This window comes from Canis lupus, chromosome 11 (assembly GCF_003254725.2).
Source record: "Canis lupus dingo isolate Sandy chromosome 11, ASM325472v2, whole genome shotgun sequence".
Classification (NCBI taxonomy): Eukaryota; Metazoa; Chordata; class Mammalia; order Carnivora; family Canidae; genus Canis; species Canis lupus.
In genome coordinates, this window is record NC_064253.1 from 54096111 (window position 1) to 54113285 (window position 17175).

The following is a 17175-nucleotide window of genomic DNA, read 5'->3' on the forward strand; positions in this document are numbered from 1 at the left end:
GTGGTACCTGCCGTTCACTAGTTAAGGGGAACCAGAAGAGATCAGCATTTGGGTGGTTGAAGGTACAGGGCAGGGATGCAAATTATGAGTTCCATTTAAGACATACTGAATTTAAGAAACTCTCAACATGTCAAAAAGAAATGCCAACCCTGTAGTTAGATAAACAGTTATGGAGCTCATGTACAAGGTCTAGGCTGAAGAGTCTTCTGTGCTTTGGTGGCCTTGTGAGTCTTCTGTGCTTTGGTGGCCATTGAAAGCATGGACATGTATGAGAGGACGCAATAATAGAAGGAGTGGTCTTTGGACTAAACTATGAAGAACTCCCGACTTTCGTGGTTGAATAAAGAATAATCCAGCAGAGGAGGTTGAGAGGTAATGGACAGCACCCAAAAATTCATGGCTGTTGGAAGCCTAGAGAAGAGGGTGTTTCTAAGAGGAGGAAGTGGTCAACCTGGTGAAACTCGGCTGAGTGATCAAGCCAGATTTGAGCTTCAGGTTTCCATTGGATTGATGATAATTTTTGGCTTTGACCAGAGCTGTTTCCATGGATGGGTGTGAAGCCAGGTTAGGGGCTGAAGAGCAAGTAACAAGTGAGGAAATGAAGACAGCAAGTGTAGACAATCCTCAAGAAGTTTCTGATAAAGGGGCATCAAGGATGTAAGAATATAAGAATATGATTGAATCCACAGGAGGAGAAAAAAAAAAAAAAGCAAAGAAGGATTTGCAACCTGACAGGCATTAACCCCTTTTTACAGATAAGGAAATGGAAGTTCAGAGAAGTTAGGTCTCTCTTCCAGTCAATATGTGGGGAAGACGAGACCTGAACCTGTTCAGGGCAACACAGAGGAAAACTCAATACAAAACATTCTGAAGGGGACCCCTAGGTGGCTCAGGGATTTAGCGCCTGCCTTTGGCCCAGGGCACGATCCTGGAGTCCCAGGATTGAGTCCCACATCAGGCTTCCGGCATGGAGCTTGCTTTGCCTTCTGCCTGTGTCTCTGCCTCTCTCTCTCTCGTTCTCTCTCTCTATGTCTATCATAAATAGATAAATAAAATCTTAAAAAAAATATTCTGAAAACTCAGGAGTATGTGCAGCCAGCTCCTTGACTTGGGGTTGGGGGGGTCTGAGGAGTCAGACACTCTACGTCCTCTCCTGACCCTCACTTTCTCTTTCAGGGAAGGGCCCCAGGGCTGCACTGAGGATGAATGTTCCCACTGACACTCCCATCTTCTCTTCCCCTAGCTCTTCATCATTTTGGTCTTGTCCTTTCTCCAAAAACGAGATCACCGTAAGCAGAGAGATGAAACTTCCCGCCTCCTGGGAAAGCGCTTTGAAATCATCATGTGAGTGGAGCTCGGGCTGATCACTACAGCTTGGGGTGTCCTGTGTTTGGGGTCAACACCTGTTATAAGGCCAGGGTTACTCCCCGCTGCCTCTCCAGGCAAGGCAAGGGGCCTTGCCTCCTCCCCCTACTTCTTCCCCTCCCTGCCTCACCCCAGCCCAGCTCTGGGAGTTCGGAATCGGTGTCCAAGCTCATGCAGTCTCAGCACCCAGGGCTGCCCAGATGTGATGAAAACATCTCAAGGAGGCTCAGCTCACTATGGGAAGGGCCTTCCCACACCCAGCACTATGGCTGCCTCAGGAAGCAGGAGGAAGAGTTCTTGGTCGGCGCCTGCAGCAGCAAGCATTCATGCTGGGATGGTGCCATGAGTCACTCACAGGGAGATCTGCTTGGACCAGGCTGCTTTCCAGGCTGTGCTGGCTCAGCCATCCTGTCTCTGCACCTGTTATCAGTTTCTCCTTAAGCTCTAATTGCTTATATCTCTGCTGCATCACCCCTTAATAATTCAAAATAATAATGATAATAAAGCAGGTAACAGTTATTGCACAGGGACCGTGGCCTGTGAACCATTTGTTTTGCCTATATTCCATGGATGAACCCTTTTGCCAACCTAGCATGCTGGCGGTTCTTATCCTCATGTAGTGTATGAGCAAACTCAGGCTCAGAGAGGTTAAGTGACTTGCCCAAGTCCACACAGCTAACTAAGTGACAAGAGCTTTAACCGAGGTCTGGTTGATATTTGCTCTGATTCCCCCAGTATCATATGCTAAGCAGGCTCAAGCCTGTAAACATGCGAAGGTCTCAGCCGTGGGATCTGGAGAAGGGAGAGGAAGCCAGGGTGTCAAGACCAAGGCTAATGGTGACCTAAGGCTTCAGGGCGACAAATCCACCTGCAGTGTTCAGGGAGTCTCTGTACCAGCTCTGACTAGCAGACTCATTCTGGATACCACCCAATGGAGGGCTCAACTGCTCCCAAACTGCTGGGTCTGAGCCACACTGGGTGGGGCGCAGAGGTATACCCTCCCAGGTATTGGACACGCAGGGCCTGGTACAGGACTTTTTAAGTGGTAGGAGCTCTGTATGGGTCATGTTGAACTACTTTGAATTCAGTTGCTAATGGCACAACTTGCTTGCTCCCTGGCCACTTTCCCATCAAAACCCCTGCTTTTCTGAGTAGTTCTCATTGAAAGCCCCTCACATGTGCATGGCACATGACAGTTTGTCAAGTATTTCTTCATTTGTCACCCACAGTGTCTCTGACATGAGTGGAGCGGGGGTCGTTATCTGTTTTAAAGATATGGCAACAGTCTCATGTATCTCTGAGGTACTGATTAAGTTTGGTTCACATCAACAAAATGCGTGTCTGTGAACATGTAGTGAGCACTTACTCTCTTCAATGGCCTGTGCTAGGTGCCACCCGTTGGAGCTTCTTGTTTCCTAGACCAACAGATAGCAAGAGAGGTGTGCTGAAATATGGCCACACTGTTCATGCTGAGGGGACACAGGCAAGGCAGCAACCCGCTGGGCCTGCTGGGAGTAGTTTGGGTGATGGTGGGGGGCTTCCCAGAGGAGGTGCTCATTGAGCTAAGCCTTGAAGGGGAAGACAGCAAGACAAGCGAGGCAGGAGGTGAGATCCAGATCCTGCCCCCAGGTCCCTGCCTCCATGCATTGCTCCTGACTCTGATTCCAACCTGGCATGACTTTCCAGAACAGAATTTTGACAGCTGACTGGTTCCTGTTCTCAGCGTCAGAAACCCAAAGTGCAAGGCCAGGCATCTGATTGGCCCATCCAAAGTCAGGTGGTCACCCCTGGTCCAATCAGCTTTGGCTGAAAAGGTAGGCTTGCATGGAACCAGCCCAGCTAATGCTACCCAGACCTTCCTAGGGGTATTGGAACCCTCACAGTGGCAGGGTGCAGGGCATGCTCCCCCAAGCCTGCCAAGCACATACTCCTTGTTTAGGTCTCTTAAGTCCTATTGCCTGTGCCTCTCATAGGTGAAACTCATCCTATTTTGTTTGTTGTCATGGCTAGTGGTGTCCTTGCTTGTGTCCCCCTCCCCCAGGACCTGAGCTTCTCAAGGGCAAAGATTTTTGTCTTCCTGCTTCAGTACCCTGAATCCACACTTACCCCAGAATTGGAGCTGAGGGTCTCAGAAAATGTCAGTTGAAATGAATAATTCACTACCCAGTAATCCCTCCTCAGGGTGAGATTGCTATCTTGGAGATGACCTGTGGGAATGAGCCACTCTCTGGCCTCACAAGCTGTTTCTCTTGTTCACAGACCTCTGGACTTCGTGGGCACCTTTAGTAACCGATGGTCCTATGGCATCGCCTTTGGGGCCACGGCCAACAAGGTCATGTTCTTGTTCTCAGAAGGCTACCAGCCCTTGCAGATCCCGCAGTGGGCCCAAGGTAAAGGCTGCCTCATACTTGCTGGGCATTTTGCCATGGCAGGTCTTGCTCTCAGAGACCGCCTGGCACAGGTTCCCTGAGATCAAAGGATAAATGTTATGAGAGTCAGTGTTCTTCCCTAGCTGTTACTTGCCCAAGGAAAATGTCTAGCTTGCCAGGTCTCAAAGCTTGTTTGTGGGGCTTTCTCCCAGTGAGATTTAGAGCTCCTTTAGACAGAACAAAGGCTCAAAATTAAATTCATCATTACCTAGCCCAAAACTCTCTTGAGTCCTAGCCATTTCTGCCTTCTTCATATCAACAAGCCCTGGGATTCCTCCCTACAGAACAATGCTTATTTCTGGGGCCATTGGTCTGAAGCCTCTTCATTTCCCATGCCTCACATTCTCCCTGAAGGATCACTCTAGTATACAGATTCAGTCACCCTAATACAGTGACTCTGAACCTCTCTGTCCCACCTCTCTCAGGGCCTCCAGGCCTGTCTGAGCAAATGTCTACCAAGATCTCATTAGTCTTTAGGGAAATGCAAATTAAAACTGAAATGATATACTATCACATATCTCTTTGGCATATATGATTTGATAAGTTTTGACAAATGTTTATATTCATGAAATCATGACCACAATTGAGACAATGAACCCCGTAAGTTTCCTTGTCCTCTTTTGTAATCTCTCCTTCCCCCTATTCCATTACTGCCCTCATTTCTGATATTTTATTAAAAATTATTTAAATGGGGGATCCCTGGGTGGCGCAGCGGTTTAGCGCCTGCCTTTGGCCCAGGGCGCGATCCTGGAGACCCGGGATCGAATCCCACGTCGGGCTCCCGGTGCATGGAGCCTGCTTCTCCCTCTGCCTGTGTCTCTGCCTCTCTCTCTCACTGTGTGCCTATCATAAATAAATAAAAAAAAATTATTTAAATGGAATTATACAGAATGTACTTTCCTTTGGGGTATAGTTTCTTTCACATGGCATAGTTATTTTGAGATTCATACGCATTTAACCATGCCAGAAATTCATTCTTTTTTATTGCTAAGTTGTGTTCTACTATATGGAGAAAACAGAGTTCCTGTGCCCATTCACCTCTTTTTTTTTTTTTTTTTTAAGATTTATTTATTGATGAGAGAGAGAGAGAAAGTGAGTGAGTGGGGGGAGGGGCAGGAGGAGAAGGAGAGAGAGAATCTCAAGCAGACTCTGCACTGAGCTGGAGCCCAAAGTGGGGCTCAATTCCATGACCCTGAGACCATGACCTGAGCTGAAACCCAAAGTTGGCCTTGTAACCAGCCAGACCACCCAGGTGCCTGCCCATTCAACTCTTGATTGACATTTAATTTATTTGCATTTTTAGCTATTGTAAGTAAAGCTGCTATGAATATTTGTGTACAAATCTTTGTGTGTACCTGTGCTTCCATTTTTCCTGGTTTCCATTTTACCTTTGAATGGAATGGCTAGATCATATACTTCATGTAGTAGATCATACTTTTTTATATTTAGATTTTTAAAAAAAGTTTTTAAAAAGTTTCTTTATTCATTCATGAGAGACACACAGAGAGAGAGGCAGAGACATAGGCAAAGGGAGAAGCAGGCTCCCTGTGGGAAGCCTGATGTGAGACTCGATCCCAGGACCCCAGGATCACCACCTGAGCCAAAGGCAGACGCTAAACCACTGAACCACTCCAATGCTCCAGATCATATTTTTAAAAAGAAATCGTCAAACTGTTTTCCAAAGTGATTGTTCCATTTTAGATAACCATCATTGATATGTGAGACTTCCAGTTTCTCTATGTCCTTGGTAACACATGGTCAGTCTTTTTATTTTTTATTTATATTGTTGTTGTCAGTTCTCTTTATTAAAAAACTTGGGGGGCACCTGTGTGGCTCAGTCAGTTAAACACCTGACTCTTGATTTCACCTCAGGTCATGATCTCAGGGTTGTGAGACTGAACACCATGTCTGGCTGTCTGGCTCTGTTTTAGTAGGGTAGAACCTACTTAAGATTCTCTCTCTCTTCTCTCTCTGCTCCTCCCTGCTGCACTCTCTCTCTCTCTCTCAAATAAATAAATAAATCTTTCTTTTTTTAAAGGGTTCTCTTTCTCCTTTCTCTGTCCCTCTCTCCCACTCCCACTTGTGCATGCACTCTCTCTCCACACAAAAAAAATTATTCTGGGTATAGTTGATGCACAATGTTACATTAGGTTCAGGTATACAGCCCTAGTGATTCAACATCTCTATATGTTATGCTCTGCTCCAGGCAAATGTAGCTACCATCTATCGCCATACAGCACTATTATAATATCGTTGACTATCTTCCCTGTGCTGTGCCTTTTAGTCCTGTGACCTGTTCATTATTCATTCCATAACTGGCAGGCTGGAAGACCCTTTCACCCACTTTGCACTCCCTTGCTGGCAACCATCAGTTTGTTCTCTAGAAATATAGATCTGATTCTACTTTTTGTTTGTTTGTTTGTTTAAGAAATAACAAATGTTGGCGAGGATGTAGAGAAGAAAGAACCTTCATGCACTGTTGGTGGGAATGTAAATTGGTACAGCCACTGTGGAAAACAGTATGGAGAGTCCTAAATAATTAAAAATAGAATTACTAGATGATCCAGTAATTCCACTGCTGGGTATGTACCCAAAGAAAATGAAAACACTAAGTTAAAAAGATACAAGCACCTGTGTTATTTACAATAGGCAAGAAATGGGAGCATCCCAAGTGCCCATCAATAAATGAATAAAGAAGATGTGCTACACACACACACGCGCACGCACGCACATAGGAATATTACTCAGCCATAAAAAGGATGAGATTTTGCCATTTGCAATAATGTGGATGGACCTAGAGTGTCTAATGCTAAGTGAAGTAAGACTGAGAAAGACAAACACCATCTGATTTCATTCATATGTAGAACCTAAAAAACAAACGAAACAAAGTCTTTTTAATTTTAGCCATTCTAAGAGGCACATAGTCATGTCTTATTGTGGTTTTCATTTGCATTTTCATAATGACTGATGATATTGAGCATATTTTCATGTGCTCATTTGCTGTCCCTCTAACATCTTTGGTGAAGGTCCAAATCACTTTCCTTATTAATAAAAATTAGGGTTTTTGTTTTCTTCATATTGAGTTTTGATAGTTCTAGATCTAGTTCTGTATGTAAGTCTGTTATCAGATGTCTGAACTGCATTTGCTCCAACAATTTCTTTTGAAAGCTCACTTAAAGTTTTGATGAAATCTAATTTATTCATTTTCTTTTATGGATCATGCTTACAGTCTCATAGAAGAAATCTTTGCCCAATCTAAGGTCATTTAGATTTTCTCCTGTGTTTTTGCTGGAAGTTTTATAGTTATGATATTTTGCATTTAAGTTTATGATACATTTTGAATTAATTTTTTGCATATAATGTAAGGTATGGATTGAAGGGTTTTGGGGTTTTTTGTTTGTTTGTTTTTTGCCTTTAGTTACCCATTTTTTCTAGCACTGCTTATTTCAAAAACCTACCCTTTGCCCACAAAATTGCCCTTGGACTTTTGTCAGCATCAGTTGGCTACATACGTATGGGTCTGTTTCTGGACTCTGCTCTGGTCCATCGATCTGCAGCATGGGAGGGCTTCAGTCTCTCCACATCCTCCCCAACAGTATTTTCTATTTTTAAAACAATTACAGCCATCTTAGTATGTGTATCTGTGTGTATCTTAGTATCTAATTGCTGTCTGGATTTACAGGTCCCTAAAGACCAATGCTGTGGAGCATCTGGCAGGGTCAGAACATCATTTCCTGCTTCATGGCTCTAGATTCCTCTCTTCTTTTTCACATAGTGATTATAGAGGCGTATCCTCCTGTTATCCTCATACTTTCTGAGTCAACTTCTTTCCTCCACTTGTGTCTGGACACGCTGTTTCCCAACTCCTAGGAGTCTTACGGTCCTCCCACTTTGGAGTTTACTGTCTGTCCGCAGGCCACCTCCTTGGGGGGGCCCCATCCCAGCAGGGGCCTGAGGTATTCAGCATAGGGAGGTCACAGGCCTGCCCGCTCCAGCACCAGCATACCGTGCTTCTTCTCACCTGCGAATCTCGGCCTTCAGCACCTTGCCTGCTTTCAGCTGGGATTTCAGCTTTGGTGTCTCGTGTCTGCTGGCACTTTGGGATTCTACTGTTGGGCCCTTCAGACATCCCACTGCCTTCTTCTGCTTCTTCTTACTCGGGTATTGATACCAAATGGTCTTGAGACCTAGATTTCTGATAGGTGTTGTCTCTGGGTTTGGTTTTGCCATCTTAGTTGCTCTGTCTGCTTCTGTGATGGGGATTTCAGGTAGATTGCAAAATGATGCTGTTGTGTCTTCTATCCTTACATAAATTCTTCCTTGTATATAGTCTGTCCCTGCCAGCCTCCCAATGCTCACATGCACATAAATATTGACCAACCCCAACTGGCCATCCCCCCTCCTCTGAGTGAGGAATGCCCTTTCTTCCCTTCTCCTCTCCATCTTACAAACTCCTGCTTGCATTTCCTGGCCTTGCTAAATGTCACCACCTCTGGGAAGCCTTCCCTGACACAGACCCCAGGTGAAGTCATTGGCTTCTACTTTTTGTCCCACAGCAGGTTGACTATGTCTCTGGTAATACAACACTCACCTTCCTCCCTGTCTTCTCTTTGGGGCTGTAAGCATCTCAGAGCAAGGAACTTGTTCATTCTTCCCATAGCCTGAGTGCCTGGCTCTGAACCTGGCTCAAAGCAGATACTTTGTAAAGGTCATCTTGCATGGTTAGATTTTCCTGGATCCTGTTAGATCCTCTAAGAGTGAGTCAGTGGTAGAATGAATATTATCATTGCCTTGTTTAGAAAGTAGGTAGTGGTTGCAAGAGGTATTGCACACACACACATCACCAGTCCTTGTGTTGCTATGGTGTATTTGCAGGGCTCTTCTCTTGGTGATTGCTGTTTGTTCACTTATATGGCCTGTCTCCACACATCATACTGTGAGCTGGCCAGAGGCAGGGGCCAGGTCTTCTACATCTCAATACTTAGCCAGTGCCTGGCATGGAAGAGTCCCAGGGAAGGTCTGTTGCAAGACAGAAAGACATTCCTGCATTCCTTCTTGCTAAGCTGGGGCTTGTCCTCTCATCTCCTTGGGTCCTGAGGCCTGTGACTGGAAGTCGGTGAGAAGTCCCATAGCTTCCTTGGGACACCCTGAGCCCGGGAGAAGCGGACTCACAGCGTCTCTGGCCCTGTCTCTCCCAGCCTTTGTGCTGCTGATTGGAGGCATGGAAGTCGGCCTGTCCCACTTCCCCTTCTTTGCCTGCCTCTCGTCGGAGTTCCAGCTGGTCAGCTCCATCCTCGGCTTCAGCTACTCTCTGATCTGGTAAGACGGATGCTGCCTGTCTGCCTTCCTGTGACTCCTTTGGCCATGGCTGAACTCTGGACAAAGGGCTGGAGGTGACCTGAGAGCTCCCTGAGGATCTTTGCCCAGACCTGGGGCTCATGATGGCAGGGTGACTGGTCCCAGGTCCCATTGTGCCCTCTCTGTGGGCCTGCATTGAAGGCTGCAGAAGGTCAGGGCACCATTCTTTCTGCTTCATGGGCCACTCATGATTAGACTATTCCCAGAAGTCAGGGATATAGCAAACTTCATTTCTGTAAACTGCCAAGGATCCCATAGGGGGATGCAGGAGTCCTGTGTGAATGATGTTTCTCTGTGTTGTCACATATCTCCTGGGAGCCCAGGAGAAAATCCATGCACCTCAGTTCAACATTGAGGGCCATTGCAGTCTGGCCTCCCCTCTCTCTCCATCCCCCACGATCTCTAGCACACACCTTAAGTCATACCACACTCCTGCATTCCTTCGTTCACCCACTAACTCAGCAGACATGCTATCATATCCTCGCTGTGCCCCAGGGAACATGTTAGAGAATAAGAGGGACCCTTGTGGTTCATGCATTCTGACCTCCTTGTCTATATGTGGCTGTTCCCCCTGTGGATCAGCCTCCCCTACTTGGCCTAGTGATAGATACATGTTCTTCCTTCATGGATTGTTGACCCCACAGATGGAGAACTTCTTGACCTTCTGGTTGATGTCTATGTCCTCAGCACCAGCATGGAGCTGGCCCCAGGACTACTTGCTGATTGAATAATCCCACAGGCATTCTGGCCAGAGGATTTGAGCCTCTGTCCCCTTCACTGAGCTGGTTCTCGGCCCCCCCCCCCCGCCCCGCCCCAAACACTGCAGCACTTTCTGTGACAGAGGAATCCTCAGGCCCGTGTGCAGGCCACCTCAGGGGCTTGCAAGCAGCTGACGCACCAGCGACTACCATTCCCAAGTTTGTAAATGGCTCGTTTTATAAAATTAAAAGAGAGTATCCAGGGTCAGACTTGGAGTAATACTGTGCCGTCTGTCAGCCTCTGACAAATCTTCGCCCCGGGGAAGAGAGGGTAGTGGGACTGGCTCAGCAACCTGTGCTCCCCAGAAGATGAATCAGGCTGGAACACAAAGAGGATTGTGCGTCCAGTGGGCAAAAGCTTTAGGCTCCTTCCTCAGGGCAGTGTTTACAAATGAAGCCAGTCTGAGCAGAAGGAGCCTAGATGCCAGAGTCAGGAGACCTGGGCCTTGGTCCTGGCTCCAAGTGTGACTCTGGACAAATTCCTGTCTCTCTGTGGGCTTTGGCTTGCCCACCTGAGTGACAGAGGCAGGGAGAAGGAGATCACTCAGGGGCTCTGCTCTGTGGGTTCTGGGATTGGGTCCTATTCGAGGCATATTAAATGAATTTGGGGCATGTACTTTGGCATAAGCAGGGTGTCTGATCTGGGAAGGATGTACACAGAGACCTTCCTGAGGAGGAAGGGAAGGGGAGGTTGTAGCTCCAGGCTGATGGGATCTGGGCCTCTTTTTTTTTTTTCATCTTTTAAAAATTATTTTATTTAAATTCAATTAAGTAATGTATAGTGTATTATTAGTTTTGGATATAGAGGTCAGAGATTCATCAATTGCATACAAGGCCGAGTGCTGATCACATCCTATGCCCTCCTTAATGCCTCATCCCCCCACCCCCCTCCCCTCCAGCAACCCTCAGTTGTTTCCTAGAGTTAAGAGCCTCTTATGGCTTGTCTCCCTCTCTGATTTCGTTTGGGCTTCTTCACAGGGAATATGCTGGGAGCAGCCATAGTACCCCAAACCCTGTTTTTGTCCTGCAGGTTTGCTGTCACCATCCTTTACATCACAGAGTGTCCTCATGGGCAGGTAAGTCCCCACTGAGCTATGTTTAGAGTATTCAATCCTGTCACTGTGACCAGTTTGTTGTGTGGTATTGGACAAGCCTCTGCCACTCTCTGGGCCTCAGTTTGCTTGTGTGAGCAAAAGGAAAGTTGGAGCCATTCACGATATTCCATTTGTACAGCATCTTTTATTCATCAAGGTGCTCATTCATAGACAGATGTTCTCTCAGTTGATGTTCACAGCAGCCCCTCAAGGTGGGGAACTCCTCAGCAGACCTATTTCATAGGTGAGGAAACTGAGGCCCAAGTGTATTAAGTAACTCTGAAGTAGTAGCAGATTTGAGAGTTGAGACCAGGTCTGGCTGACTCCTTCACATAGCCTTACTTTCTCTGTCTATAAAATGGGAGACTTGGACTGGATAAACCCTCCAGCTTTGCCATGCATTGTCCTCTTGGAATTGAGAAACTGGTTCATCTGTGTAGCCTTGTATGCTAGGAAAAGGAGAAAGATGAAAGAGAGTATCACACTGCATCTAGAAGTGTTGCTAGGCAGGTGGGGGGGGGAGCATCAGGAGGCCACCGGGAGCAGGAGCCAATGGGAGCCTTGTCAAAGTCTCTCCCAGGTTTCACTAACCATGGAGGGTGTGATGGAGCTGGATTGGAAAACAAGCTTGAGGGCTGGGCCTTCCCTCTGCATCTCTGTGCTGAAATGCATGAGAACATTCTAGCATACCTCTGCCCAAAGAGATACCCTCCACCCTGCTCACAGTGCCAGAGATTCCAGATCACAGACATTTTCTTTGGAGAGGTTCCAGACTTCCTGAGGTTCTTCTGAAATTTGAAATATTCATGGTCAATTAAGGGAAATGGCAGGCTCTTACCTCTATGCTCAGTCACTAATGTTAAGAACTGCTATTCTAGGTGCTGTCCTAGGCTCAGGCCCCCAGATTAACTATTGCATGATTCAAGGCGCTTCAAGGTACTTTGAAGGCTGTATGGTAGTGCTATACCCAGCTCACCAATAAATAAGAAAGTTAGACTCAGGGGCTAATGGGACTTATGAGTGAAAAGTCATGGGACTAGAATCCAGATCAAGGTAATAATAAAGATTTCATCTTGTGTTCTCAAATGTGTTCATGGAAGCATTATGTATGAAAATGAGACATTGGAAGAGTAAAAAATGTCAAATATTAGGAGAAACTTTAAATAAAATTGGATCATCTAAGTAATGCAGTATTACAGAGCATTAAAAGTGACATTTGCAAATAATTTGTAAGCACATGGGAAGCTGATTACGATGTATACAGGCCTATGTATTTGGTATAATTTCAATTTATTTTATTTTTTTAAAGATTTATTTATTTATTCATGAGATACACAGAGAGAGGCAGAAATAGAGGCAGAGGGAGAAGCAGGCTCCCTGTGGGGAGCGCAATGGGGAACTCGATCCCAAGACGCCAGGATCATGCCTTGAGCTAGAGGCAGATGCTCAACCGCTGAGCTACCCAGGCATCCCATAATTTCAATTTATAATAGACATATATGTAAGGATAGATACAAAGAAAAGACACTGGAATATTGGTAGTGGTGATGTCTGATGTCTGAGTGGTGAGCATACAGTGGTGAGGATGAGGGGGAGACATGAGCGCCCACATCTCAGCATGCTTCTGCCTGGTACCTGAACATCACAGCATCAAAACCTAACTCCCCATGGGGGCAAGTACTCAGGAAACAAAAAACATGAAACCAGGGGCATCCGAGTGGTTCCATTGGTTAAATGTCTGACTTTTCATTTTGGCTTGGGTCTTGATCTTGGGGTCGTGGGATCAAGCCCTGCACCTGGCTCTGCAGTGGGTGCAGAATCTGCATGGGATTCTCTCTCTCTCTCTCTCTCTGCCCTTCCCCCCACTCACACTCACTCTCTCTGAAATAAATTAATTAATCTTTAAAAACAAAAATCCCCATGAAACTAACCACTAAATTGTGAAAGATAAGTCACAATATTATTTGTCTTAAAACAGTGAAAAAATACTTTGTGTGGGGTTTTTCCATTAAAATGAAACTAAAATTACAGAAAAACTATGAATAATATCTTGAGAGACCTGTACTCTTGAGAACTTCTGTTGCTGCCAACATGATGGCAGTTATGAGGCCTTCCTGCCTTTCTTTCTTTCTTTCTTTCTTTCTTTCTTTCTTTCTTTCTTTCTTTCTTTTCTTCTTTCTTTCTTTCTTTCTTTCTTTCTTTCTTTCTTTCTTTCTTTCTTTCTTTCCTCCCTCCCTCCCTCCCTCTCTCCCTCCCTCCCTCCCTCCCTCCCTCTCTTCCTTCCTTCCTTCCTTCCTTCCTTTTTTCCCCTTCTTCTCTTTCTGTTTCTCCTTCTCTCTTTTTTTCTCCTCTCTGACCCTCCTCTCCCTGTTTCTCCTCATTACCCCTCTTTCTATATCTCTCTCTGTTATGTGTATTTTCCAAAAGTAGCAGTATTTGATACCTGATCAGAAAAAGCCGTGGGGCACCTGGGTGGCTCAGTGGTTGAATGTCTGCCTTTGGCTCAGGGTGTGATCCTGGGTCCTGGGATCGAGTCCAGCATCAGGCTCCTCACAGGGAGCCTGCTTCTCCCTCTGCCTATGTCTCTGCCTCTCTCTCTGTGTCTCTCATGAATAAAAAAATAAAATATTAAAAAAAAAGAAAGAAAAAGCCACGAAAGCCCTTTGTATAAAATACAATGGAAGTGCTACGACTCACACCCAGGGCTGCTAGACTGTAGACCCACTGCTCATGCCATGGGACCGGGTGAGCAGAGATTGACCACTGGCCGCCCAACTCTGAGGGAGTGGGCAGACAGGCAGACCCCTGTCCGCAGCTTTACCGGTGGCCTGGCCTCGGCCCACCTACAGCCCGCACCCCACGCTCTGCTTCTGTTGCAGTTTTTGGGGAGGTACGAGACAGTCATGTTCTACTGGCCTTCACTGCTGTGCCTGGCCTTCCTGCTGGGCCGCTTCCTGCACATGTTTGTCAAGTCTCTGAGGGTCCACCTGGGCTGGGAGCTGCCGATGGTGAGTACTGAGGGGGAGCCCCGTGTGTGTCCCCGCAGGTCTAGTCGGCACAACCGCCCTGTGAGGCAGGCGCTGGTTCTACTTCTCCATTCTACGGGAGGAAACGCGGACCCAGGGAGGGGAGTTGCATCGGCCGAGGTCACACGGCTGGTCTGGAACAGAGCCAGAACTGGACCCAGAGAGCTCAGGGCTTGAGGCTCTCTCTTAACCGCTGTTCTCAATCCAAAAGAGCAACTTTACCCAAATTCCTGGCCTCTGTGACAATAGCCAGTTAAAGAGACCAAACCCTGACAAGAATTTGTGAGCCTAAGCATACACCCTTCTCTCGCCTCACAGGAAGAAAAGCCTTTCCTGGAAGCTCACCAGGCAGAGCACGTCAAACGGCTCCTGAGGAAGCCCCCCCTGCAGTAAGCCCCGGGGTGCCTCAGTCACCCCTCGGTGTTTGCACCAGCGCTGACGAGCCCTGACAGTGTGGCAGACCGTGAGATGACTGGAAGGGCGCATAGTAGTCAGGACGTTTGTTTGCTAAAGACAGACACTCAACTTGGACTAAATTAAAGAGAAAACAGAAATGCATGGCCTTCCATAACTAAAAGTCTAGAGGTGGTCAGCTCCGATGCAGATGGAGCCAGTGACTTCCTTGTTATCAGAATCAGGGCTAGTTGCCTCATTTTCTCTTAGCCTGTGTTAGCCTCATAGTGAGGTGGGCTTCCTCCCTGTGGTGGCCCCCAGAATCTCTAAGCTTATACCCTCCTGGTTTAAGATCCCAGAAAAAAAGAAATTTTTCTTTCTGAAAATTCAAACCAAACCCCCATTGTGATTTATTGGATCAGTTGGACCCCATGCCTTCCCCAAACCAATTACTATGGCAGGGTGATTAAGTGGATTGTTAAGCCTGTCACATATTCCACGTTGGAACATAGGAAGTGGTTCAGCCTCACTTAACCGCAAGGACTGATGGGAGGGAGCAGGTTCCTAGAGAAAGACTGCTTTGCTGTTACTAATACAAGAAGACACAGCTCACGGCCAAGCAAAAGCACCTGGTCTTCAGTGACCGAAAATAAATGGTGCCACTGCCACCATGTATAAGAGGATGTACCCCAGAGGAGGGACGTGGCTAGTCCAAGGTCATACACTGATGAAGCTTGTACATTGGTTGGAACTACATTTGCTTACATGTAGCAGAAAACACAAAATAATGGTGGGACACGCAAGAGGGAGATTTCTTTTTCATGTGAAAGAATTTTGGAGGCAGGTAGTTCATACCGACCCTGAACTGCCCACCATGGAACTTTGCTGATCATTCTTATGATTTTCATCATGAAGGCTGTCCATGTCCAAGGTAGATGCTGGGTAGGCTCCAGCTTGGACTGGCCACCATGTCTGCATTTCAGACAGCAGGCAGGAAAAACGAAGGAAGGGCAATGGGGTCCCTTTCAGCTGTGTCAATTCCACTTCAGCGCCTTCCCCAAAGCGCCACACCACACTGTGGTCACATCTGATTGGCCTGTGCTTAGTCTTGGTCACTCTTAGCTGTAAGAGAGTTCAGGAGTGATGATAGCTCTTTAGTTTGGTGAATTGCTCTACTGAGTAAAATTGAGTCTCTGTTCTTAAGAATAAGGGGAGAAAGAAAACTAGAATCTACCAGTGTTCTTTCTCTTCATTAGATTCTAAGATAAGCAGAGGCAATGAAGTTATTTTCAGAAGAATCAGGCATTTGTTTATCAACTACACCCTCTCTTTTCTTGTTATTTATTCATTCACAGGGAGTCTAAAAAGTCCTGGTTCCAAACCAGAATATATGAGTGGGACCCTTGCTTTCAGTTCCCAAGCAGAATGATTGGAACCATTGTGTTGGCTTTCATATGCCTGTACCTTGTAAGTATATCTGAACAAATTCTTTTCTTTTTTATAAGTGAGAATGGATGGTTTAGGGCAGGGGTGATTCTTTAAAAGCTGGGTCAAAGAACTTTTGACCATGTAAAGAACTCACAAGATGCCACTCCATTCTAACAGCAAGTAAAAATCTGAACAAATTGAAAAATCAACAGTTCTTCTTAGATCCATAAAAGAAGAGAAGTCATGGTACAAACTACTGCCCCTACAATTGGAGACAGGTAGATAAAAGAACCACAATGGAATGGAGCAAATCAATCCAGCAATGTATGAAAAGAATTATATACCACAACCAAGTGGGATTTATCTCAGATATGCAAGCCTGGTAAATGTTAAAAAGTCACTTAATGTAATCAATCACATCACTGACCGAAAGAAGAAAAATCATATGATCATACCAATAGATGTAGAAGAAACATTTAAAAAAATCCAACACCAGGTCGTGAGAAAATTTTTCAGCAACCTAGGCATAGAGGGAAACTTTCTTAATCTGATAAAGAATATCAACAACAAATCTACAGCTAACATCATACTTTATCGTGAGAAATTAGAAGCTTTCCAACTAAGATCTGGAAGAAGGCAAGACTGTTCCCCTCACCACTCAACATTTACTTAGGAAATCCTAGCTAAGTAACAAGACAAAGGAAATAAAAGGAATACCAATTGGGAAGGGAGGAGCAAAAATGTCTTTGTTCACAGATAACAGGATTGTGTATGTGGAAAACCCAAAAGAATCAACAACAGCAACAAAAAACTCCAGAAGAGGCACCTGGCTGGTTCAGTCAGTAGAGCATGTGACTCTTGATCTTGGGGTTGTAAACTTAAGCCCCCGTTGGGTATAGAGATTACTTAAAGTCTTAAAAAAACTCAACTGGAACTAATAAGCAGCTACAGCAGGGTTGCAGGGTATAAGGTTAACATACTAAAAAGTCAGTTTTCCTGCATGTGGATGTTTGTAGCAGCTTTATACATTATTGCTAAAAATGGGAGTGACCGAGAGCCCTTCAGTGGGTGGATAAATAATCTTTGGTACATCCAGACAAGGGGATACACTACAAGGAAATGAACTATCAAGCCCTGAAAAGACATGGAAGAAACTTACATGCATAATAGTAAGTGAAAGATGCCAATTTGAGAAGGTCACATATTATGTTATTCCAACTGTGTGCCATTTTGAAAGGCAAAATTATGGAGACAGTAAAAGATCAATTGTTACCATGGGTGGGGGAGGGGAGGGATGAATAGGAAAAGCACAGAAGATTTTTAG

At 45.7% G+C, this 17175-nt stretch overlaps 1 protein-coding gene across 1 annotated transcript in view; it reads left to right on the top strand.

Annotated features, from left to right (window-relative positions):
- The window catches only part of LOC112650020 (stimulated by retinoic acid gene 6 protein-like), a 50379-nt gene that overhangs the window by 13918 nt on the left and 19286 nt on the right, over positions 1-17175 (top strand). Inside the window, exons 3-9 of the mRNA XM_035697084.2 lie at positions 1244-1344; positions 3625-3755; positions 8993-9113; positions 10941-10986; positions 13884-14012; positions 14349-14419; positions 15779-15890. Of these exons, the coding sequence (XP_035552977.1) occupies positions 1244-1344; positions 3625-3755; positions 8993-9113; positions 10941-10986; positions 13884-14012; positions 14349-14419; positions 15779-15890 (711 nt within the window). The remainder of the gene's footprint in view (positions 1-1243; positions 1345-3624; positions 3756-8992; positions 9114-10940; positions 10987-13883; positions 14013-14348; positions 14420-15778; positions 15891-17175) is intronic.